The following is a 25,857-nucleotide window of genomic DNA, read 5'->3' as shown; positions in this document are numbered from 1 at the left end:
TTGTAACTTGACAGCTTTAAGACTTGTGTGCTTCAAATGCCAGAGTTTCTGAGCCAACGTTTTGGTTGCTAAGAAAGAGCGTTGTTAAGTGAGTTTTACCACATTTTACAAATTGGCCATGCCCACCCAGTCACATGACCACCAAGCCGCTCCGATCAGGTCATATGACCGCCAAGCCACTCCCACAAAACAGGCCAAAACCTACAGAATAGGTTCTAAAAAAATTTGAAACCCACCACTGATGTCAGGGCAGTTAAACAATTAGAGTGTATTCCTTTTCCTTCCACTTGTCCTCATGCCCAATTGTCTGTGTCCTCCTTTATACCAGATAAATGCAAGAGAGAGGCTAAACAAATTTTGGGAAGATGGTTCTTTAATACCAGCAAGATCTGACTTGGAAAACACATACTTAAATATAAGGCATGCAACAGATTCAGTATATTAAGACTGCATAGAAGGAAATCTGAAAAGCTACTAGAAAAGATGAAAGACATTGTAAAAACCCAACATTTCTAATGGATACAAATGACTTTCATAATAGGTTATCATAATGATGGCCAAGGCAAAGCAAAGCATGAAAAGCTTTAAGCAGCAACAAGGATGCACAATTGAACACAGACTTTAAGTGTCAAGCAAGAAAGGACAAGATATAGAAGACAAAATGTCAATGAATTCATAAAAACAAAAAGAAATGGAAAATGAGAGGTATTTTTTAAAGATCAGAGAAATCATAAGAAACTTCACAGCAAAGGTAGAACTCTTAGGAAGTAACCATGAAACAGATCTAGTAGAAGCAAATGAAGTTTAAGGAAGATGGAAATACTACATTTGAAAACTTTTACAATTGGGATTACAGAATGATAGAAACATCTTTAGATAGAGAATATATTCAGGAACCAAGTTTATTAGAAATTGAAATGTAACAATCAATAGACCAACTGATAAATAGAAACCGCCGACCTTTCTGAATCGACAAGCTCAGTGTTATATATATATATATATATATGTATGTATGTATGTATGTATGTATGTATGTATGTATGTGTATATATATATATATATATATATATATATATATATATATATATATATATATATATATATATATATATATATATATATATATATATATATATATATATATATATATATATATATATATATATATATATATATATATATATATATATATATATATATATATATATATATATATATATATATGTATGTATCCTTGAGGACGGGTTTATTAACCCAGAGAGGTGGAGGAAGCGTAAATTAAGGGGTTTTTTAGTAAAATGTTTTTTAAGAATTTGTAGGGGTTCTGGGGTTGGGGGGCGGGTGGAGGTCAGGAGTGATGACAGAGCCAGGTCACTAGGTGTGGTCGCGAGGGGAGGGAGTGGAAGGGAGGAGGAGGGGGAGGATATCGTTCCTATACAGGGCTCTCTGATTCCAACGGTCGTAGGGAGGGGCAGATGCGAGGACAGATCAAGAACTCGCAGTCGGTTGGGAGACCGTGGTTGTTGGTCACACCGGTCGCTTGTACCAACCCCCGCGTACTAGGTGGTCAGGAGCTGCAGACCCAGGGCCTGAGGATGTTGTTATGCAATGCGAGGTCCGTTGTTAATAAGGCCCCCCTTGAGGGGGGCCGGACCTCGCAGGAATAACGGAGACCTGGTTGGGCCACGAGGGAGGTTTACCCCTCGTGGAAATGTGCCCTCCAGGTTACCGAGCATTTCACCAGCCCCGGGCCCAGGGAAGGGGCGGTGGGGTAGCAGTGATTATTCGGGAGGACTTAGAGCCGAGGGAGTCCACTGTGCCGCAGACATCCGGGTGTGAGTCCCTTGTCGTGAGGTGGGGCCCTGGGAGACAGTTGGGCCTGCTGATAGTATACCTGGCTCCTCGCTATACATCAGCGGCCCTGCCTGAACTCCTCGAGCTGATCGCATCGGTGGCGGTTGAGACCCCCAAACTTTTAGTGATGGGGGATTTTAACCTGCCATCGGTGGGAGAAGCGTCTGGGGGGGGGGTTCGGGAGTTCATGGCTTCCATGACAGCCATGGACCTGACTCAATTGATTCAGGGCCCGACTCACGAGGGAGGCCACACTTTGGACCTTGTTTTTGTCTCTGGCCAGTGGTTGAGTGATCTGGGAGGAGGGGATTTAACCATCACTCCCCTGTCATGGTCAGATCACTTACTCCTCCGACTTGACTTCCCTGGTGCTACCCCCCGCTGCGGGGAGGCGGAACCGGAAAACACCAGATGGTTCCGCTCCAGGTGCCTGATGGAACCAGATAGGTTCCAGATGGAGCTTGGGCCACCTCCTGTAGCCCTGACCCGCCCCCGGGTAGAGGACCTGGTGGTCGCGTGGAATAATGCGACCACCGGGGCCTTAAACCGGGTGGCGCCTTTGCGGCCTCTCCGGCGGCAACGATCCACCCTGGCCCCTTGGTTCACCGAGGAGCTAAGGGTGATGAAGCGCCGCAAGAGATGCCTAGAGAGTCGTTGGAGATCCTCTCGTTCCGAATTTGACCGAACACAGGTACGAACCCACTTAAGGACGTACCTTGTGGCATTGAGAGCGGCCAAACGTCAATATTGTGCCGCTCTCATTGCATCCGCAGAGAACCGCCCTGCCTCCCTGTTTCGGGTGTCCCGCTCCCTCCTGTTTCAGAGGCCGCGGGAGGCCCCTTTACAGGGTAGAGCAGAGGAATTTGGGAAATATCTGCAGGATAAAATCGCTCAAATCCGGAAGGATTGGGTTCCTTTCAGTGGTCTAGTGGAGACGTCCACGGCGAGTCTTGAGAGACCAGTCTGGGAGGAGTTTGACTTGGTTGACATCGAGGATTTGGACAGAATGCGTGGACGGCTGCGACCTACCACATGTTTATTGGACCCGTGCCCCTCCTGGCTTGTACTGGCATCCTGGGAGGTTACACGTGACTAGCTCCTGGGCCTAGTGATTATCTAGACCCGCGCCAGTCCGGCTTCCGCCCCGGACACAGCACTGAGACGGCCTTGGTCGCGTTGGTGGATGATCTCTGGAGGGCCAGAGATAGGGGTTGTTCCTCTATCCTGGTCCTATTAGACCTCTCGGCAGCTTTTGATACCATCGACCATGGTATCCTGTTGCACCGACTGGAGGGGTTGGGGGTTCGGGGCACCGTTTTGCGGTGGTTCGGCTCCTACCGTGTGTTGGCAGGGGAGTAGAGGTCGACCCTAAGCCCCCTCATCTGTGGGGTACCACAGGGGTCGGTCCTCTCGCCGCTCCTGTTCAACACATATATGAAGCCGTTGGGTGAGATCATTCGTGGTTTGGGGGTGGGATATCATCTGTACGCTGATGATACTCAGCTGTACATTTCCACCCCGAACCACCCCAACGAGGCCGTCGAAGTGATGTCCCGGTGCTTGGAAGCCGTACGGGTCTGGATGGATGACAACCGACTCAAGCTCAACCCCTCCAAGACGGAGTGGCTGTGGATTCCGCCCCCCCGGTTCAACCAGTTACTTCCATCTCTGGCCATTGGGGGCATACAACTGGCCCCCGTGGAGCGGGCGCGCAATTTGGGCGTCCTCCTGGATACCCGGCTGTCCATGGATGACCTTGTGACAGCCGTGGCAAGGGGGGCGTTCCACCAGGTTCGCCTGGTGCGCCAATTGCGCCCCCTATTGGACCGGGATGCCTTACGCACAGTCACTCATGCGCTGGTGACGTCTCGCCTCGACTACTGCAATGCTCTCTACATGGGGCTTCCCTTGAAATGCACTCGGAGACTTCAGTTGGTCCAGAATGCGGCCGCGCAGGTGATTATGGGGAGTACGAGGTACTCCCATGTGACACCTCTCCTGCGCGAGCTGCACTGGCTTCCTGTGGTCTATCGGGTGCGTTTCAAGGTTTTGATAATGATCTTCAAAGCGCTCCATGGCTCAGGACCTAGTTACTTGCGGGATCGTATCCTGCCCCATACATCCCTGCGACCAATTCGCTCGCACAGAGAGGGACTTCTCCAGGTGCCGTCCACCAGACAGTGTCGGGGGGCGATGCCTAGGAGCAGAGCCTTCTCTGTGACGGGCCCAGCCCTGTGGAATGACCTCCCCCCTGATATCAGGACCACCTCTGACCTCCGCTCCTTCCGCACAAAGCTCAAGACCCACCTCTTCCAAGTAGCTGGCCTGGCTCAACCATAGTTTTATCATATCGCTCCTGACGGGTTTTTTAATTGTGTATTTTGTATTTTAATTGAGGGGATTTTAAATTGAAATTTTAATTCTATTTTATTCATCTGTTTACCTCCTCCATGCGTATGTATATGTTTATGTACTGTTTATATTTGTATATTTTATGTGTTTTAATTGTACGCCGCCCCGAGTCCTTCTGGAGAGGGTGCGGCTAATCAAATAAAATTTTATTTTATTTTATTTGATGTATGTATATGCTCCGACCACGCTTTAAGCCCCAAACCCAGTCTGAAGATGGTGAATGAGACCTCGCTGAAACGTTGCAGGTCTTTTCCCATGTAAGATTGAGATTGTCAGGGCAACGTTTCGGCGAAGTCTCACTCACCATCCTCAGACTGGTGTTTTCGGCCAAAAACACCAGCCTGAGGATGGCGAGTGAGACCTCGCCAAAACGTTGCCAAGACAATCTCAATCTTACATGAGAATAGAACTGAATACAACAAGACATACATATATGTATGTATAATATTAAAGAAATTTGTTTTTTTTTTTTGTTTATTGACCAAAGCATAATGGTAGACAATGGGAATATATTATATCCAACGGGTGTTGCAGAACATCTGATTATTCTTCAGAGTAATCTTTACAATGATCAAGAAATTATCTTAACTTTTTTTTATTAGTGCTTTTATGATTTTTTTAAACTAAAATCTGCCCAGAGTCACTTAGGAGAGATGGATGGTATTGAAATGTGATGAGTAAATAGGTAGATAAATAAGTTGTAAGAACTTAATTTGAAACAGAACTTTAAAATAAAGAAAGGAATGAGACAAATCTACATATTATCTCCATGCTGTTTAAGTTGTATATTAAACATGTTAAGAATCTCAGGACTAGAATACAGGAAGTTTCTGACTTACAACATCAACTGGAATGGAATTTCAGTTGTAAATCAGTGCAGCCATAAATTGAGGGGACTGGAGCTGATTTTTTTGATAATTTGTTACAGCAGTTATTAAGTGAATCGTGTAATCATAAGTCTGAATCATGTGATTGTTAAGTGAAATGCAGTCATTAAGCTAATCCATTTCCCAAATGGGCATTTTTTTAAAATGGAAACTGGCAAAAACACCACAAATTGCTGTTCCATGACTGCAGGTGCTGCAACCGGTACTACATACAAGCTGGTTGTTAAACACCTGAAATGGGGTCATGTGACTACAGGGTGCCTAGCACAACATTTTATGACAACCAGAAGTGCTTTATGGGTCATAAAGCACCCTTGTTGATGCAGTCGTAACTTCAAATGGTTGTTAAATGGCCATATATCAAAAACTACCTGTAGCATTACCATACTATAAACTGATTACCATTACTATAAACTGATTGAAAATGGTAGATGATATAATTTTGTAAAACTTGAATAATAATGTAAAAAATAGAGTGTAAAATCATGAAGATTCTAGTCTGACCTAAGCTGCATCTAATTAATCTTCACTGAGTAATACTACAAGTAAGTTACAAAGAGAAGGAGAAAAAAAGGAACGATAGACAGTTCATTTTGACTAGACATTTGTAAAGATGAAAAGTCTTCTTGAAACATAAAACATTTAGGAAAACTGGCATCTTGAAGCAACTTTGGAAGAAAACCAAATTAGTTATTTTTCCAGTACCAACAAGTCCTTCCAACTTCAAATAAATATCAATATAAAACACAAAACCTATCCTAAAACTATGAAAATTATTTATTTGAAATATTAGATTTCTTTTAAATATTCCTACATTTACTTCATTTCTAAATTGTAGGCTGTTGTCTGAGTTGGCAGCACTTCATAATGAAAATTACAGCTTCATTATTCTAGTATTGATTTAAATGATACTAAAACACAATATAAATATATAGGAAAAGGAAAACCAATTCAGTTTTGTGAAACAATATTCTACGCAAAAGAATAGGAAATATGCTGGAGCCACATTAAAATTTATTATAAATACAGCAAATTGTGTTCATTGAAGGAAGACCCAAAGTTAAAGAAGCATTTCCGAACTATAAGGATCTGCAGTTGGCTGCCAGTTCTTGATTTATCGATTTTCTTCAAGCTTTCCATGTTTATAGCTACTAAAGTCTAAATACCATGGTGGTGTGTGATACAATAGATAGCTTTTACTTGCCTCCAGGCCTACAGTGACCCACACATCTGAGAGAAGGTAAAACAGCATGCAGGAAAACTGCTTCATTAAACAAAGGAGAATGTCATAGACTGGAAGTATTAAAGTAAGGAAAAATGGAAACATTTTTGTAGTCTTATTTTCACAGCTGACATTTTATGGCTCTGAATTTCCAATACTTGCTTGATTCTGCTGCAATTAAAAAATTGCTTGCTATTTTGCTACTGCATGGGAAATTGACATTTTTCCTCCCTTAAATATCTCACAATATACTTTCTCCACCACGTATTTAATACTTTTGAAGGTATGACCAATGCTTATTTTCCCATACATAATATAAAGTATAACCTGTGTTTGCATGTGATCTTTTTCTTTCCATAGGTAAAATGCAATTATTAAAAGTATCATCATTACCAGCTCTTTATACAAGAGTGATTTGTGGTCTGGAATGGGAAGTGGTACAGGGGAGAGTGATAAGTCATGCTTAGTATCTCTAAACACTACTCACCATAAAATCTATGGGTCTTTTCCAGATTTAAATTAATTTCTTGGAGTGTAATAGAAAAGGAAATTAGCAAAGTTAAATGCTAAGTGCTGTAAAATCAAAGCTATGTGTATATTTACTTCATTCCGAATAACCTTTTCAGCAGTTGGGTAGGAATACATGCTGCAGTGGTGGGTTCCTACCGGTTCGGACTGGTTCGACCAAACCAGAAGTGGTTTGGTGGCCTGGGTTGCTGGAAGCGGCAACAACCCAGGTCTGCCACACCAGCGAACTGGTTTGCTGGGCTTTTGCTTCTGCATGTGCGCAGAACAATTTTTATTGCATTGTGCATGCGTGCGCAGTGCGCCCACGAGCAAACCGGCAGTAGTGTCTATCAGAACCCACCCCTGACATACTGATAGCTACAGCTGCAATAACACTGTAGATACTATGGAAAGAGCAGGGAGTGTTGCTGCTATTAGGCAATTCTGATGGAAGGGGAAATAACAATATCACGTCAAACTGGGCATATTCATGCCTTGCATTTTTTCAAATAATAAATTTGAATTTATTAGCCGCTCCCTTTCCAGACAGGACAAAGTCACGTAGGACAAGGTTTGGGGCAAAACTATTACCAAAGTTCTGAGTTAGAGTTCTTCTAGAGTTCTCCAGTCTATCATTAGTAGTACTAAAACAAAAACCTAGAGAAATTCTGGTACTAATTTTATAAACACAAATACAGGCGTTCTCAGACTGGCATTTGTACTGACCTGAGGTCTGGAAGTCTATCTGGATAGGATTGGAGAAGCCATCAACTGCCTTCCGCCATCTGCCTCCACCCCCTGGTGACCATGCGGTCACCTCACAGCGATATAGCCCGGCATCAGAAATCTGAGTCTGGTACATCCTATAACGGAACTCATTTTCTTGGATCTTTTCCAAGACTACACCATCCACCCGGTCCTGGTCTGTCCAGTCTTCCCGTCTAACTACTGAATCTTGATTGAGAGAAATGATACGAGTAGTGCCATTTGTTCTTGTCCGATCACTAAGAGACTTCATTGCTGTAATGAGGACTGAATAACGAGGAGTCTTGATGTTCTGGGACGATACCTTGCAGGTCATTTCAAATGTATGCCCTGCCATGAAGAATGGTTTCAGCTTCACAGCCTCTACAGTCAGTGTGTAATCTGAGAAGAAGAAAGCAATTACAGACATAAGCAGCAAGCAAATGGTGAATAAACGTTATGCAGTAAGCAAGGGATTAAGCTGTTAATATCCTACAGACTATTTTAAGTTTTTTTTAAAGAAATGAAAGGCTGCACCATAGTTAGTTAGAAGTAGACATACAAAACATCACAGGATAGTGTGCAGCTCTGCAGCTTCCCTGTACTCAATGGTGCTTATTACCAAACATATACAAAGCTTTAGTGCAAATTAATAGCAGGTTTTGACAATACATTAAAACAAAAACAGTAGGAAAGCACACAGAATAATTGCATACTGATAATTTCAACATGTTCTTGAGTGAAGTCCTAACTGAGTTTTAATAATAAATTAGAGCTTTGGTTTTTTTTTAAAATGTACAAATGAGCACATGAACAGCATCAGAAAAAAATGAACTTTTCTAAACTGGTAATACTTCCTATTATAATTGGTTTACAGAATAATATGTCAAATATGAGAATAAATCATGACATGATGATTACTCATCCTTAAAATGTATTTCAAAATAATAGAACACTGGAAATTTAGAATTTCTCATCTTTGCAATTTTATTGTAATTGTCTTTTATTTGAATTGCTTTTATATTCCTATCAGAACATAAAATATAGAATAACAGAGTTGGAAGGAACCTTCAAACTCTTCTAGTCCAACCCCTTGCTTAAGTAGGAGACCCTATATCGGGGGTATCAAACTCAAGGCCTGCGGGCCAGATCTGGCCCGGGGGTGTTTAGATCTGGCCCGGGGGCTGCCCTTGAAACAGTGAAGGACCAGCCCATGGTGCCTCTGCCTCTCCGTTTTCAGCTACAATGGCCTCCTGCAACCCTCTGCCAGCAAAAATGGAGCTCGAGAGGTCTGTACGCCACCCTCCCAAACTGTTTTCACTCAGGCCACCACAGTTGCTCCTGACATGAGTGACATCGAGCTGGCCATCATATGTTATTTAGGTGAGATGCCCACCCACCTTCTCCCCGATGTCAAACCCAACACTGATGCAGCCCTCAATGAAATCGGGTTTGACATCCCTGCCCCTATACCGTTTCAGACAAATGGCTGCACTCTCTACTTAAAAGCCTCCAGTGATGGAATGTCCACATGCTACAACTACTGTAAGACAGGATAGTTTTAATTACATCTATTCTTACTTTTTAACAGCCGTCAACCTGAAATCAATTTATTAGCCAGCAAAATATCACCTCTTTATATAATTTCTTCTGTTTGCAAGACAATCTGATTTGCAAGACAGGCTGGAAGTTCCCATATGAACAAACAAAAACAGTACTGCTCAATAGTGTACAGCAGTTAATATGTCACTATATGGAAAATAAAATGATCTTGAAGATGCAACCAGCACAGGGGTGGGTTCCTGCCAGTTCTAACATCTTCTATAGAAGAGGTTCCACAAATCTACAGTGCCATTTAGAACCGGTTCCAGCTCCCTCCCCCTGCCTATCTGCACATCATCAAGATGAAGAGCGAGAGGAGGAATTCTGGGAGTTGAAGTCCACAAGTCTTAAAGCTGTCAAGTTTGAACACCTCTTGGGTTTTTTTCTAAAAGGTTAGGGGTGCAAGGGTCTTGTAACTTGACAGCTTTAAGACTTGCGTGGTTCAAATGCCAGAGTTTCTGAGCCAACATTTTGGTTGCTGAGCAAGAGCGTTGTTAAGTGAGTTTCACCACATTTTACAAGTTGGCCACACCTATCCAGTCACATGACTGCCAGGCCACTCCCATTCAGTCACATGGCTGGCAAGCCACTCCCACCCAGTCACATGGCCAGCAAGCCACTCCCACAAAGCAGGCCACAGAAGAAGTTCTAAAAATATTTGAAACCCACCATTGAACCAGCAGTGTTACCAATTGTATTCTACTTGACCAACTAAAGGACACTCTGTATAAATAAATAGTCATTACATCACTAGTTGTATGATTCACAGAAAGAGATAAACATTTAAGAACACTGCACAAATATTCTCTTGGCAACACTATATAATCTACTATGCAAACCACTCAAACAATAGTAGTTATAACAATAGCAACAACAATATTTTTTAAGAAGCTGAACATACTTAATTGGATTGTGTGGGATATTAACATAACAAATAAATATATATTTATTTTTATTTATGTACTAAATTTTTATGCTGCAGATATTCCCTATGATGTGGCTCTGGGTGACTGTATGTTACTGCAGTTAGCCTCAGTAAGTCTTGGAGATGGCATATATGAAAATTAGGTTCTCCTGTCAGACTAGCACATTTTGGAAGACACTAAAAACAGACTTAACCATCTAACAAGTTATAGATAATCATCTTTTCAATTGCATGGATTAAATTTAAGCTTATACAAATATTAATCATGATTTAAAATCTACATACATGATTCTAGATAGCAATAATGTTAAATAAATTTACTGCAGAGCATCAATGCACACAAATTATCATATAGATCATATGTGGCCAGATAAACACAGTGGAATAAATACAACCATTTGAACCAATAATTCCAAATGTATGTTCTTCTGGTCCTTGACATACGTATGATGCCCCAGACATTTTTATTTATTTAATCAATTTTTTACAGCAAGCATCTCACCTAAATAACATATGATGGGCAATGACAATAAAGTTATGTTTTACCCTAGACTTTCAACTTCTCACATTTGAACAAAAGGGAATGCTTTTTCCACAATTGATAGTTAATGATAAACAGAGTTAAGCCATGTTCTGAGAGTATTTTACTGTTACTAGAAGTCAGTAAAAGGAAGTTTAGTTTTTTTTTTTACCCCATAAATTATTTTTACATTTTTAAAATTCCAGAATTAACATAGAACCCTAAAAATATAATATTGTAGCAAACCATTTTTTTCCTGTAATAATCTTCTTTTCAGGTTGATTTTAAATTGCTTCCTGTTGAGAAATACTGTACAGCTACTTTCCCTATCACATCATCTGGCAAGTTTCTTAATAGCTATACACCACTGGGAATTTTTATAGTGTAAGAAGAAATTTATATTATAATAACCTTCTTTTAGAATATAAATGTATATTCTACAAAATTTCAATTCAATTTCAATTTATTTGTGCTTCTAGACCGCCCCCTCTCCCAGAAGGGACTCGGGGCGGTGTACAGTCCATACAGAATATCACAAAAATACAATAAAAAATTAAATATGTACAGTTTGGAGGAGGTTAAAATGCAATTAAAAGAACTGTACAAAGCTGAATAAATATAATTTTTTAAAATCCCTAAAACAGACACAACAGATTAAAAAACCCTAAAATAACCAGATAATAATACATTTGCCAGGAGGGACAGTTGTAATTATGCCAGGCCTGCTAATCGGAACAGGTGAGTCTTCAATTTTTGCCGGAAGGAGCGGAGGTCAGAAGTGGTTCTAATGTCGGGGGGGAGGTCATTCCAGAGGGTTGGGCCCATCACAGAGAAGGCCCTACTCCTTGGTGTCGCCCGTTGGCATTGCCTAGTGGACGGCACCAGGAGAAGTCCCTCCCTGTGTGAGCGAATTGGCCGCAGGGATGTATGTGGGAGGATGCGATCCCGCAAGTAACTAGGTCCCGTGCCATGGAGCGCTTTAAAGATGGTAATCAGCACCTTGAAACGCACCCGAAAAACCACAGGTAGCCAGTGCAGCTCGCGCAGGAGAGGTGTTACGTGGGAGTACCTCGTACTCCCCATCACAGCCCGCGCGGCTGCGTTCTGAACCAACTGCAGTCTCCGGGCGCGTCCCAAGGGCAGCCCCATGTAGAGAGCGTTGCAGTAATCCAGGCGGGACGTCACCAGCGCATGAGTGACCGTGTGTAGGGCATCCCGGTCCAGTAGGGGGCGCAATTGGCGCACCAGGCGAACCTGGTGGAACGCCCCCCTCGCCACGGCTGCCACATGGTCATCCATTGACAGCCGGGCATCAAGGAGGATGCCCAAATTGCGCGCCCGTTCCACAGGGGGCAATTGTTCGCCCCCTATGGCCAGCGATGGAATCAGCTGGCTGAACCGAGGTGCCGGTAGCCACAGCCACTCGGTCTTGGAGGGGTTGAATTTAAGTCTGTTGTCCCCCATCCAGACCCCGACGGCTTCCAAGCACCGGGACATCACTTCAACAGCCTCGTTGGGGTGGTTTGGGGTTGAAATATACAGCTGAGTATCATCAGCGTAGAGGTGATACTCAACCCCAAAACCACGGATGATCTCACCCAGCGGCTTCACATATGTGTTGAACAGGAGAGGCGATAGGACCGACCCCTGTGGCACTCCACAAGTGAGTGGCCTCGGGGTCGACCTCTGTCCCCCTGTCAACACACATTGCCTCCGGTTGGAGAGGTAGGAGCCGAACCACCGCAAAACGGTACCTCCGACTCCTATCCCCTCCAACCGGCGCAATAGGATACCATGGTCGATGGTATCAAAAGCCGCCGAGAGGTCTAATAGGACCAGGATAGAGGAACAACCTCTATCTCTGGCCCTCCAGAGATCATCGACCAACACGACCAAGGCTGTCTCTGTGCTGTGCCCGGGTCGGAAGCCGGACTGGCGTGAGTCTAGATACTCGGATTCGTCAAGGTGTTGTGGAAACTGCTGCGCCACCACATTCTCGACAACCTTCGCTAAAAACGGAAGGTTGGAGACTGGACGATAGTTAGCTAGCTCCATTGGGTTGAGTGCAGGCCTCTTAAGTAAGGGTCTCACCACCGCCTCACAAAAACAAATTTATATCAAATACGTTGCATAATTCTCCTCAACAAATCTCAGATATCATAAAGCAATAATCAGGCTGAACTAAATATCTGCATTTGTAAGTAAATTGATATAACTGATTTTTGTTTGAACTTACAGAAATTTTATCCAAATTGAATTATCCAGTAATTAATTAAAAAGTGCTTTACCAATATTGAGCATGCATACAGTGTTTCCCTGATAATAAGACCTACCCTGGAAATAAGACCTACCCTGATTTTTAAGCATGCGCCTAATATAAACCCTAGTGAAGATAAACATCAGCCGAGGGTTGGGCGTGGCTAGCACCAGAAGTGGCATGCGGACTAACTGTGTCTGCCAGCAGATGCAGCCTGCACAGCACAGGTGAGCTGATTACCTGTCCAAGCAGCAGGCAGAAGACCCAGGGGGAAGTAGGCGATCTGAACACACTGCAGGCCGCAGAAAAGCCAAGAGTCGGGAGGCCAAAGCAAGCAGCACAATGGCACCAGTAGCAGATGGAGTCAGAGGCACAGGGGGAAGGCAGTCAATCCCAACACTCCACACAGGCCACAGGCAAGCCAAGAGATGCAAAAATGAGCCTCCTGCAGCCACCCAACTGTTCTATCCCACCATCTCTCAGCTTGCCTGCAGCCCGCACGGCACGTCCACATTGCATGCTTCCCCCCATGCTTCTGCCACCATCTGCTGTTGCACAAAGATGAGTCACTTGCAGCTGCCCACCTGCTCCAGCCCACCAACTCTTGGCTTTCCCATGGCACGTCTGGATTGCATGTTCCCTCCCCCCATGCCTCTGTTGCCATCTGCTGCTTGGACAGGTAATCAACTCACCTATGCTGCATATGTTGCACAGTTCCTGCACTGGGCTGCAGATGAACATCGGCTCCCGCATGCTCGCCACTTTTTGTGCAGATGCCAGGGGGACGCCCAACTAGACTGATCACCCCGAAATCATGTTTCTGCGAAAATAAGCCCTAGTGCTTATTTTGGAGTGCAAAAAATATAAGACTAGGTCTTATTTTCAAGGAAACATGGTAATAGCAGAAAACAAACTCTATATGTAGTGGAGACAGTTATAGGATAGAATTTTAACTGCATCCTAAAGAAGTCATATCAACTATTTTCATCACTGGGGAATAGATAGTTAGATATAGAGATATTGTCACTGTCTTAGTTGCTTGAAAAGGCCATCACTTTAAAACATATATAGCCTGTTCCTCTACCTGTAAAAATTTGGAATTAAAGTAGTATATATGCATTTCTGGTACTTGACAATGGTTCTTACTTCCCTTAACCTGTTCTTCATTTCTACAATCACATGTTTTAGATTTACAACACAAAAAAGGCAGGTCATGTGCCATGGAGGCAGAATTTTTATTACAGAAGTGAACTAGCTTGGCATTTAGAACTGTTTATACAACCATGCATTATCGTCTAATAAAAAATACCCTGAATATCAAACACAGGTGAATCTTTTACAAGGCAATGGGGAAATAAGTTATTCCAAGCTCACAATATACTTCACAAATAAAATCCACATACTACAGATACCCTCCTTCAAGAGATACACAAGATACTTGTTATGATTACATTTTGTTGTGTTCAAGCAGCAGTTTTCACAACAAGTAAACACTAGAAGATGATAATACTGACAACTATATTAGCACCAAACAAAGGAGGAAACGATACAATGCAATGTATCGCTATACAAATGCAATGGTAAAAGAGAACAAATCAAGGCAACAGAAGTAGGCTAAGTTCTCATTTTGAGTATTAAACATGCTTCAAAGATGGCAAAATTAATTTTAAAATGAAGCAGAAAAACATATATGAACAGTTTCCACTTCTTAACTATTAAGTTCTTACTTAATTTCTAAACCATTTTTTTTATAAACTATGCAGTTCTAAGTTAATTAGTGTGCTCTATATCATTAATTTTCAAAAAAGGATGTAGTTAACATTTAAGCACACTTTTAAAGCACTCCCTTTGCCTCTTCAGAGACAGCATTAGGCAAAATTGGGAAAGGTGAAACATCTATCTTCCAGTGACTGAAGAAATGGCAGCATGTTTGAAAATAACTCAATTAAAGGACAGATTAAATGTGATGTGGAAGATCTATAAATACAAACCCTTTGCACATTTATACACATTCTGAAGAGTTCATATATAAACAGTCAGAAATTGCTACATTAAATTGTTAGTTCATGCTAAATTTGGATATATTCTTAACACATGCACCTACTTCCCCTCCTCCATTCCAACAGGAACAACAAAAAGGAGGGAGAGTGAAAGAGACAGAAAAAGGAGAAGGAAGTTCAGAGGGAAAAAGGAAGAGCAGAAAAGATAGAAATGGTAAGAGGAAGGGAAGGGAAGCAAATAGAAAGAAAGCACAACTGGATTGAGATGAATTACAGCAAGAAAAACTGAACAAGAAAAAAAAAAGAATGAAATCTTATTTACCGTAAATATTACAAAAAGAATTAAAATTCATCAAGGTAGCAGCTCTTCAGAAGTGACAAGTTATTTCCAGTCTAGGTCTCCTGCATTGGATTTTTGCAGCTTATTGCACTTCTTATCTATCTTGTTCGTATTTGACAGAATATCCTCAGAGAACCCTCTAAATCCCTGAGTAAATTCTTGGAAGGGTAATCCACAGCATGGATTAAATGCATGTGATTAGATCATTAATGCAAGTGCCATTACTTAATACATTTGCATGAGATGCCATTCGCATGTTTCATGTGTCATAATTGTGTTTATTATGGGGTGGTACTAATTCATAGGTATTTATATGGGAAGAACTCTCATATAATTGGGTAAATACAATCTATTGCAAAATTTGAAGAAATCTGAAGTAATATTTCTTAAATTGTCTGCACAAAATTCTTGTGGATTTTCAGTATTATACTTAGGTTGTTGTAAGAGTAAAAAGTACACTGAAAAGTAGACTCTCTACTCATCTGAGAGAAGTGATTGTGGCAATTCAGGTAGAAAAACTGAGTTGTTATATATGTTTGCTACTTATTTACTTTTTATTTTTTACTGTTAGCAAAACTGTGATACAGCACAATTTGAGTAAAAATGTTTGTATATCTTGCAATTTCAATTCTTCTTACTTTCTCCACTTCATCACCAATATTTCTTATGTTTTTATATAATAATATCTATTTCCTTCTATGAGAAAAGATATGTGTAAGGATATCCAAAAGGCAAAAAATATTCTTTCCTTTTGTATCCCCAAACAGGAAAGTGTCAAAGTTATTTATTTAGTGTATGGCATCTATAAAGGTCATGCAATCACTGATATACAAATTTAGTTTAAATAAAGCATCATCATATACAATATTATAGGGACGCGGTGACTCAGTGGCTAAGACACTGAGCTTGTCAATCAGAAGGTTGGCAGTTCAGCAGTTTGAATCCCTAGTGCCGCGTAACGGAGTGAGCTCCTGTTACTTGTCCCAACCTAGCAGTTCAAAAGCACATAAAAAATGCAAATAGAAAAATAGGGACCACTTTGGCGGGAAGGTAACAGCGTTTCATGCGCCTTTGGCATTTAGTCATGCCAACCATATGACCACAGAGATGTCAGGGGACAGCGCTGGCTCTTCACGAGATGAGCACTGCCCCCTAGAGTCAGGAACAACTAGCACATATGTGCGAGGAGAACCTTTCCCCTTTATATACAATATAGGAGATAATATATTAAATTAAGATAAAACCACAATAAAATAACCACAATATGCAGCCATAGAATAGCAATGGGATAGATGTTATAACTGAAATGGCTTAATCAGATCTATGATGGATTGATAGCCACAAAACCTACGCAGTAATAAATGTACTTGCATTTAAAGCCACATGACTATTGGTTTTCTGCTCAAAAAGATTAACACAGCTCTCTTTATGATAACTGTTTCATTTCTCCAAACTTTATTACCATTAATATCAGTAAGGTTTAGTTAGGTTCACACATCAAAGTATCACCATGTTTTGCAAGAAGTTAAAAAATACTACAAGGCTTTTCTACTTTCCTAATTTCAGTCATCCTTTATCTGTCAAAAAAAATCAATCGAGAGTAGAATAAGCAAGGATAAACAAGATAGTTTTGTGAAAATTTTAAGCTTACTAACAAGTGAGAGAAATCAACTGATTTCCTCTCAACTAAGGTTAAACAATTAATTCCCCACATCGCTAAATGTAGTTTTGTATCTGCTAATGATGCAAGTTTTTTTTAAAAGAAAAACTGATATAAGCATTTTACTCATGAACTTAAAAACATGTCTTAAGCTAATCAACCCTATTACGACAAACTCCAGGGAATTCCCGTCTAGAAAGAATTACTGTTATGCACCAACTGAGAAGAGATTATACTAGTGGAAGTATATGAGGAAGAAAAAGGAGGGAGAGATGAAAATTATCATTTTCCATTTTGTCCTCTTTTACTTAGCCAGAGGCTTTCAAAAGATATCAAATTAAAATATAATAATATGTTTAGATTTTTTTCTAGGAATATTTTATGACCACTGGAATTATAATAAGTAGCATAGAAACAACTGAAGTAAAACATATTTTCAAGATAGCTGCATGTGGATAGTTCCTTTAATTTAATTGTGCCCTATTTATAGAAAGATCTCTCACTGGCTTTTAGAAGTATTAAAATATTGCTCACCAATTAGTACTTTAATGTAATCTACTATATTAAGTAGATCAACTACATTTGTTACTACAAATGAAACTGTTCCAAGGGGTTTACAGAGAACCTTATTCATGAATAATTAAGATGTTTAGCAGCAATCTAGATTCAAAGGGAAAGGAAGATATCAACAAGTAAGTGCATTAATACTTCATTCTTGGTATCATCTTTTCTCCTTTGAATCTAAACTACTACACTGCCTTATAAAATATGGTAACAAATGTTAGTGTAATATTATCTACATTACCACTGAATTATATCTTTCAGAGATCCTGGAACACCGGGGATCTACCAGAGGACTGGAAAAGAGCTGATGTGGTTCCCATCTTCAAAAAAGGGGGAAAAATAGATCCAGGAAACTACAGACCTATCAGCCTGACTTCAATACCAGGAAAGATTCTGGAAAAAATAATCAAGCAACGAATTTGCGAACACCTAGAAGCAAACAAAGTAATAGCCAAAAGCCAACATGGATTTGTCAAAAACAGATCATGCCAGACTAATCTTATTGCATTCTTTGATAATGTGACAAAATTAGTGGACCAGAGGAATGCCGTCGATATAGTTTACTTGGACTTCAGTAAGGCTTTTGATAAGGTAGACCATAACCTACTACTAAATAAAGTAGAAGAATGTGGGTTAGACAGCATCACCACCAGATGGATTCGTAACTGGCTGACCAACCGCACTCAACATGTAGTCCTCAATGGAACTGCATCTACATGGAGGGAAGTATGCAGTGGAGTACCCCAAGGCTGTTTTAGGCCCAGTACTCTTCAGCATCTTCATCAATGATTTGGATGAGGGAATAAATGTGCGACTCATCAAATTTGCACATGACACCAAGCTGGCAGGAATAGCCAACACTCCAGAAGATAGGCTTAAGATACAGAAGGATCTTGACAAACTTGAACATTGGGCACTATCTAATAAAATGAAATTCAATGGTGAAAAGAGTAAGGTTCTACATTTAGGCAGTTAGAACAATTAATCAGTGGAACAGCTTGCCTCCAGAAGTTGTGAATGCCCCAACACTGGAAGTCTTTAAGAAGATGTTGGATAGCCATTTGTCTGGAACGGTATAGGGTTTCCTGCCTAGGCAGGGGGTTGGACTAGAAGACCTCCAAGGTCCCTTCCAACTCTACTATTGTATTGTATTGTATTGTATTGTATTATATTGTATTGTATTGTATTGTATTAACAAATATGTAGACTACACCAGTCATATGACTATGTTGCTTCAAAATATACCCTTAGATGTTACTCTTTTAAAAATATTGGATAAATAAGGGAATCATAGACTTCAAAGTAATTTTGGGGATCAATCATTCATCTGCTAAATTCAATGCAATCTTCACAAAAGGTCTCCTAGTCTCTATTTATACTATTCTCAAGGAAGAAATGCCCATTGCTTATTAAAGCAATCTGTGTCCTTGTGAAACAGCTTTCTGTTAATTTTTGACAGAAATATCTGCCTTTGAATTTAAATAATTAATTCTGATCTTATTCTATGAAGAAGCAATCTTCTGTATTACATTTCTTTGACACCATTCTCTTACTTTTTTTAACTATCTAGGAAATAAAGCCACAGCCCAAGAAAATACGCCATGCACTTCAACTAGCTAAAACCTAAACAAAGTTTAGCTCCTATATTAGCCAGAGGATAGGATTGAGCCTCAGTGTTAGCATGGCTCTGGTATCAATTTCTAAAAATACAGGGCTAGAAAACATAAAGGGTTAGAAAAAAGGACAACCAATGACTAACTGATTGACTGAAACGTTATTAAAAAGGAACCAAGAGCAAACGTAATAAGAAAGAAAGAAAAGAGCATATATATTTGATATCTCATAGAAAACAAGCCTCTTGAAAGAGTTCAACAATAGTCGTATTGTCTTTAGTCCTTACTCTAATCGTGGCTTGCAAAAATTTGGCTACTGCCAGAATCACATTGGGCCTAGAGTTGATAAAATAAAATATACATATGCATGGTTTAAGTGGTATGGTTGAAAAAAAATCAGTAATAATGTCACAGGGATAAATTCTTTGTAAAAGATGTATTATCTGCAGTCTTCCCAGAAGGATCTATGATGGAAATGCATTGAACTGTAACTTCGAAAAAGTAACCTGGTACATACTAGACTAAAGTTGTTAAAAATGATGAGATATGATAACAGAAGCAGGGTGGGCTGCTGGGGGTTCGCAGGAGTTCGGGAGAACCTCTAGCTAAGATTCTGTGCAGTTTGGAGAAATCCCAAATCCCACTCATGTCTGGCCCTGCCAATCCCGCCCTGCCGCTCTCCACATGGCCTGTTTTGGATGTAGGTAAGTGCAGGGCACGTGCGGAGTTGGGGAGGACAAACAATGGGCCTACCAGAAGTTTGGGAAGGCTGGAAACCGGCCTGTTTTGGGCTTCCAGAGAACCTCCATAGCTCTCTGGAAGTGGGAATGAGAAGACCATTTTTGCTCTCCCAGAGACTCAAGAAAAGCATCCGGAGTCCTGGGAGGGCAAAAATCCTCCATCGTGGTTCAGAAGCCCAACTAGGCCATCCCCACTGCCCATGGCCATGGCCATCCAGCAACTAGGCAGAGAACCACTTGCTAAAATTTTTGAGGCCCACCACTGAACAGAAGCTTAAATGAACTGAAGAATAGCGTAAGTTAGCTCTACTAAAGTTGCAAGACCTTAAGATGTACTTGATTGCAGTTCCTATCACTCCTAGCCAACATGATACAAATACCACATTGCCTGGAATAACAAGAATTATAATTCCACATTTTGGATAAATATCAGGCTAGAAAAAGATGATATTTATTTTTATTTGATTAAATGAGTCAATTACTCCGAACAAAGACTTATATATTATCTGCATTGTTGTAGCAATCCTACATCTTTTAGTTTAAGTAACCATTCAATTTGTGGTTCTCTGTGCTGTTCTAAGGCTTCTGTCCTCACTTTTTGTTGCTATTATTATTTTCGTTGTGCTGCTGTTCCTGTCTTTCTAAAAACCAAGAAATAAACTATTATAAAAGTACATGTGTTCAAAGCCATAAACTTTCTTAAAACATTCTTGTTACGAGCACATTTCTTATTTCAATATTCTAAGTACTCATTTAAGTAAGAATATTCCTTCTCATGCTTTCTATATGAAGTGTCCTTGTCTATTTTTATAATAAAAACAAATAGACTTAACAAAACTGCAGGCAATTTAAGCTATTAAACTCTTTAGTAGGCTCTAAGCTGTTTGCACAGCTTTTACTTGCTCAGTGTTGATTTTATATATCCAATTATACATTAGCAAGGCAAAAAGCTGAAAAATATCCCATAAACTAACATTAAGAAGTGTTGATAGTTAAATGAAAAGTATTTTATTGTACTTAGCTCTAATAGCATAGGTTTACAATTATGTATAATAATGAGAACCATATTAGGGATAGTTCCTAAATATCATTATCATTATAAGTAAATTCTGCAATGAAACAATGTTGTGAAGTTACTTGTAAAGGTTGTTGCAAGTGTATCTGGTTTCATGAAAAAATAAAATATGTCTAGGCGGAATGTGATTTTTCAGGCTCTTTTCATTTTGAGGTTTCACTGAAAAGTGGAAAGGAGAATTATATTACATTTTGTTGGGTATATCGATAACAGATCAGGTTAGTCTGCAGAAGCTGTATTGCTTGCCAGTAGGTTTCTGGGCCCTATTCAGGCAGAGATGATTGGACCCTTGAGGACATCTTCAAACAGATTTTGTCTGGCCTACATATATGTATACGTATTTGTGTATATGTACTCTGTGAGTGTAAGTGTGTGTGTTTGTGTGTGTGTGTGTGTGTATTTATTTGTAAAAATAAAAGAAGATACCTGGCCTTCTTGGCCCACCTTGCAAAAAATTAGAAAATTTGGAATAGGGATAACTTTCTGAGCCATGGAAGAGTATTCCTTCTTTGATCAGATTGGACCCACACTTTCATTTAGGAAACTGTTAAAGATAGCTTTCTTTTGGAAGGTGTTTGGATAAGAAGGTCAATGAGAAAGCAATAAATATTTATACTAATATTTATTTATGTGATGTATTTTTATGACTTTTCTTGGGTTTCTATGTAAGGCACCTAGAATTGCTTGAGAAGGCAGCATATATCGATCAATATATGTTTTGATTTCTTCTACCTTTAATGGTATTTTATTTTAAGGTATTGTGTATTAGGTGTGTGGTGTTGTTTATATATACATATACATACATATTTGTTTTAGTAGATTTTCACGGGTGTAGGGTTGCTGGTCTTGTTGTATTCGGGTCTTTTCCCGTGTAAGATTGAAATTGTCTTGGCAACGTCCCTCGCCGAAATGCCAAGACAATCTCAATCTTACACGGGAAAAGACCCGAATACAGCATACATACATACATACACATACACATACGCATACACATACACACAACAAACACCATGTTAATTTCCTGCTACAGTGAGAGATGTAAATGTGAATTAAGATCATTATTATCTTTATAAGCACATTTGTGACACATACTACCAATATGACGTATCCATTAAATGGCTTAATTACACTAAAAAGATTAAAAAATGAAGATTTCTTTTTGCATAAAGCTTATACTTCTGAATGTTCAAATAGTCTGAAAGTAATTGGTCTATGCTTTCAAGTCTCAAAATCTTAAGTAAGTTATTATTTGGAGAAGTGAGATTGTTTTCTTCATTTTAGCCAATGATAAATATTGAATATTTAGTTGAAATAACTACAAATACTGTATATTGGAAAAACTAATTTCTTCCATGTAAATATCTTCTGAGTTCATTTTTAGGGTAGATTTGTCATGTAATATCCATCTTCTCATCAATAAGTTTAATGGCTGTAAATGAGGATAATTACAAGTAGTTTTCAATTTAAAACTGTTTAACAATAGTCTGGAATTACAATAATCAGAGAATGGGTGCTTTATGGCCTATAATGCATTTCAGGCCATTGCAAAATATTACACCCCCACAGTCACATATCATGATCCGGGTGCTTGGCAACTTATGACTGATTGCCAAGATTCCTCTCCCATCATGTGACCATCACTTGCAATATTCTCTGTTGGCTTCCCCAGAAAGTCAATGGGGCAGAGAAGATTGCAAACTGCTTCCCCCTGACACACAGCTGAGATTCTTTCCAAGCATTCTCCTTTGAGAATGAAAGAGCTACTTGCTGGGAGGATTTCAAATACACACTGATCCAGATGAATATACATATAATAAAGATGAATATACCATTAATATCAGAGGTATTTTCTTTGGGGAGTGATGGATAAACAGTTGGAACTTATTCTGAAAAAGTCAGAGTGAGAGTATTGCATACACAAAGATGCAAAGTTTTGGCACTACACACATTAGAGAAATGGCTGGTGAAAATAAAACTTGCTGAGATAGCTAAATACTCTGTGTGTGTGTGTGTGTGTGTGTGTGTGGGACCCTGCCCATTCCATGGTGCACCGGTAAAAATTAAGCTATTGTGGGGATGGGAGGGGTAGTGGAGCTTCCCTACTACTTACCTTTTGATAGTTGCAGCCAGGCTCCCATACCTCAGCCCATTTCTTTTGCTGCATCCGCCAAGACTTTCCTGAAGACCTCTGTAGGCAATAACAGATTAATCCGGAGCTGTTATTGACTACAGAGACCTTCAGAAAAGCCTTGCTGGCTGCAGAAGAAATGGGCCCAGTTGTGTGAGGCCTGGCTGCAACTATCCGAAACCAAATAAGTTCCTGAAGGCCCCTTACAGTGAAAAGGAGGCTGGGGGCATCGCACACAAGTGAGGTGAATCAGTGGACAACATCCCCCCTAAAATAAGACCTGGTGCCTTTTTTGGTGGAAAAAGAATAAGACAGGGTCTTATTTCCAGGGAAACACAGTGTGCGTATGTGGTTTTGTGCCCAAATGTGTGCTTTTCACAAGGAAATCCAGATTTTTTTAAATGGGAAAAACAGCTTTTTTTATAAGCTGGTAAGCAGGTGAGTGTGTCTTGAACATTATATTACAGTATTCAAGCATTAGTTCTCTTTTCTCCTATAACAGCAGGGCCCATTATTCTCACTTTTCAGCTACATAAAAGCTTTTATCCCTTAGCTGATTTAGTTAAGAAAAAGTTAAGAAGCACCGATAGCTGTGAAGTAACTTTAACTTTAACTTTAACTTTTATTTGATTTCTAGACCGCCCCTCTCCCACAAGGGACTCGGGACGGTGTACAGTCATATTAAAAACAATAAATATACATAATATAAATATAAAATAAATATAGGTGTGGCTGGAGGAGGTAGCAATAATTTACTGTACAATAGTTAAAGTTAGATTTAAAATTTAAAAATTAAAAAATACATTAAAAAACACCCCTAAAAACTATCTCAGGATAAAATATTTGCCAAGAGGTATAAATGGGACTATAAGTGGGCCAGGCCAGCTAATCGGAACAGGTGGGTCTTAAGTTTAAGTAAAACATTGTAGTAACCTAAAATCAAGAAAAAACAAAAATTAAGCAGCCCAATTACCAAATGGAATCTAATATAGCATAAAAGTCTGAAGCCCTACCTGCTTCATCTCATATACCTGGGAAACAATTAAAAAAAGCTGGCAGCACTTGGATCACTTGAGACAGACTGTCTTGTAAACACATTGGTGCTAAGCTAAATAGAGCTGTATAGATTAAAAAAAACTCAGCCCTTTGACACAACTGGAAATTTACTGGTAATCAGTGTAGTAAGCACAGATCACATGCTACATGAAACTGTCCTTCACTGATATATGGATTACCATATTTTGAAATAATTCAAAGTTTCCAAATTTCCCGCATTGTTCCAGGCAACATCATGTCTAGCTCATTGCAGTTATCCAAAGTAGAAGTGCAGGAGTGCATACAGAATGCTTCTGACGGAATGCAATATACCAGCGATGGCGAACCTTTTTTGGCTCGCGTGCCACAAGTGGGGGGAGCGCAAGGGGGTCGTGTACGGGTGTGCCACACCCATAATGCAATGCGTGACACCCCCCCAGTGCACATGCACGCACTACGCGCGACCCCCCCCCATTTTTACATGTTTTTTTCGCCCTCTCCAGGCTCCAGAGGCTTTATAGGAGACTGGGGAGGGTAAAAAGAGCCCTCCGGAGGCTTCATGGACCATCCGGAGGCTTCCCTGAAGCCTTCGGAGTGCTCAAAAGGATCCTCCGAGCAAACCGGAAGTGACTTCCGGGTTGCTCGGAGGGTCGTTTTAAGCGCTCCGAAGGCGTCAGGGAAGCCTCCGGATGATCCCTGAAGCCTTCGGAACGCTTAAAACCACCCCCCAAGCAAACAGGAAGTGACTTCCGGTTTGTTCAGAGGGTGGTTTTAAGTGCTCCGAAGGTGTCAGGGAAGCCTCCGGACGGTCCCTGAAGCTTTCGGAACGCTTAAAACGACCCTCCGAGCAAACCACTTCCAGTTTGCTCGGAGGGTTGTTTTAAGCATTCCGAAGCCTCCGGACGGTCCCTGAAGCCTCCGGAGGGCCTCCGGGGGGGCGGGGGAGGCTCTTTTCGCCCTCCCCAGGCTCCTATAAAGCCTCTGGAGCCTGGAGAGGGCGAAAAATGGCTTTTAAAAAGGTGAACTCAGCTGACAGGGCAGCGCCTCGCGTGCCCTGACAAATGGCTCCGCGTGCCACCTGTGGCACGCGTGCCATAGGTTCGCCCTCACTGCAATATACAATGTTCACTTCCCTTCATGTAGGAAGGATCAGAAACATTTAAATTTAATCTAATTTTTAATTTCGTTTATCCAAACCAGGTTGTATTTTTCACATATGGAAAACCATTTTTAACAAGCTTAAAGCTTCAAAACAAAATGCAAAAAGCAATTCTGGCTTATTAAGACTAAATACAGCTTGAAATATTCTTCTCCCTTAAAAAAAATACTTTATTTTTATTAACTTGCACTCTTATGAGAAAAAAACAAACTTTTTCTTCATAAGAGCTCAGGTTGGCTAATAAAAATAACATGTTTAAATAAAAATTCAATGTTTTGTTTTAAAAAAGAAGAAAAGAAAACAACCAGATCACACCGCAAAGCAGCTTATATTGGTGCCTCCCTGCTCATATCATCTTGACATCTTGACTCATTCATTATTCTGAAAACACAGCAGAGCTTAAAGCTTGCAGGACTGATAAGAATTTGAATAATGCTTTGAAGTACTTTAAAGGAGGTCAGAGCCAAAATTCTCAATTGATTAGATTATAGAGCTGCTCACAGGACATGCAAATATGTGCAAATATTTTTCATGTCAAGTTTTACTCTTAACACGAGGGCATTCGTAAATTTGGCTAAACTAAATTTAAAAAGTGCTTCCAATCATAAAGTCA

At 40.3% G+C, this 25,857-nt stretch overlaps 1 protein-coding gene across 3 annotated transcripts in view; it reads right to left on the bottom strand.

The window, feature by feature from the left end:
* PTGFRN (prostaglandin F2 receptor inhibitor) overlaps positions 1–25,857 on the bottom strand; it is a 107,937-nt gene that overhangs the window by 20,196 nt on the left and 61,884 nt on the right. For 2 of the 3 annotated variants that reach the window (XM_081950384.1, XM_081950385.1), the window contains exon 6: positions 7,609–8,028. The exons of the other annotated variant lie outside the window; for it this stretch is intronic. In XM_081950384.1, the coding sequence (XP_081806510.1) occupies positions 7,609–8,028 (420 nt within the window). The remainder of the gene's footprint in view (positions 1–7,608; positions 8,029–25,857) is intronic. 3 annotated transcript variants of the gene reach the window in all.

This window comes from Natrix helvetica (genome assembly GCF_964273705.1).
Source record: "Natrix helvetica genome assembly, chromosome: 4".
NCBI classification, from domain to species: domain Eukaryota; kingdom Metazoa; phylum Chordata; class Lepidosauria; order Squamata; family Natricidae; genus Natrix; species Natrix helvetica.
This window is presented reverse-complemented; position numbering and strand designations above follow the sequence as displayed.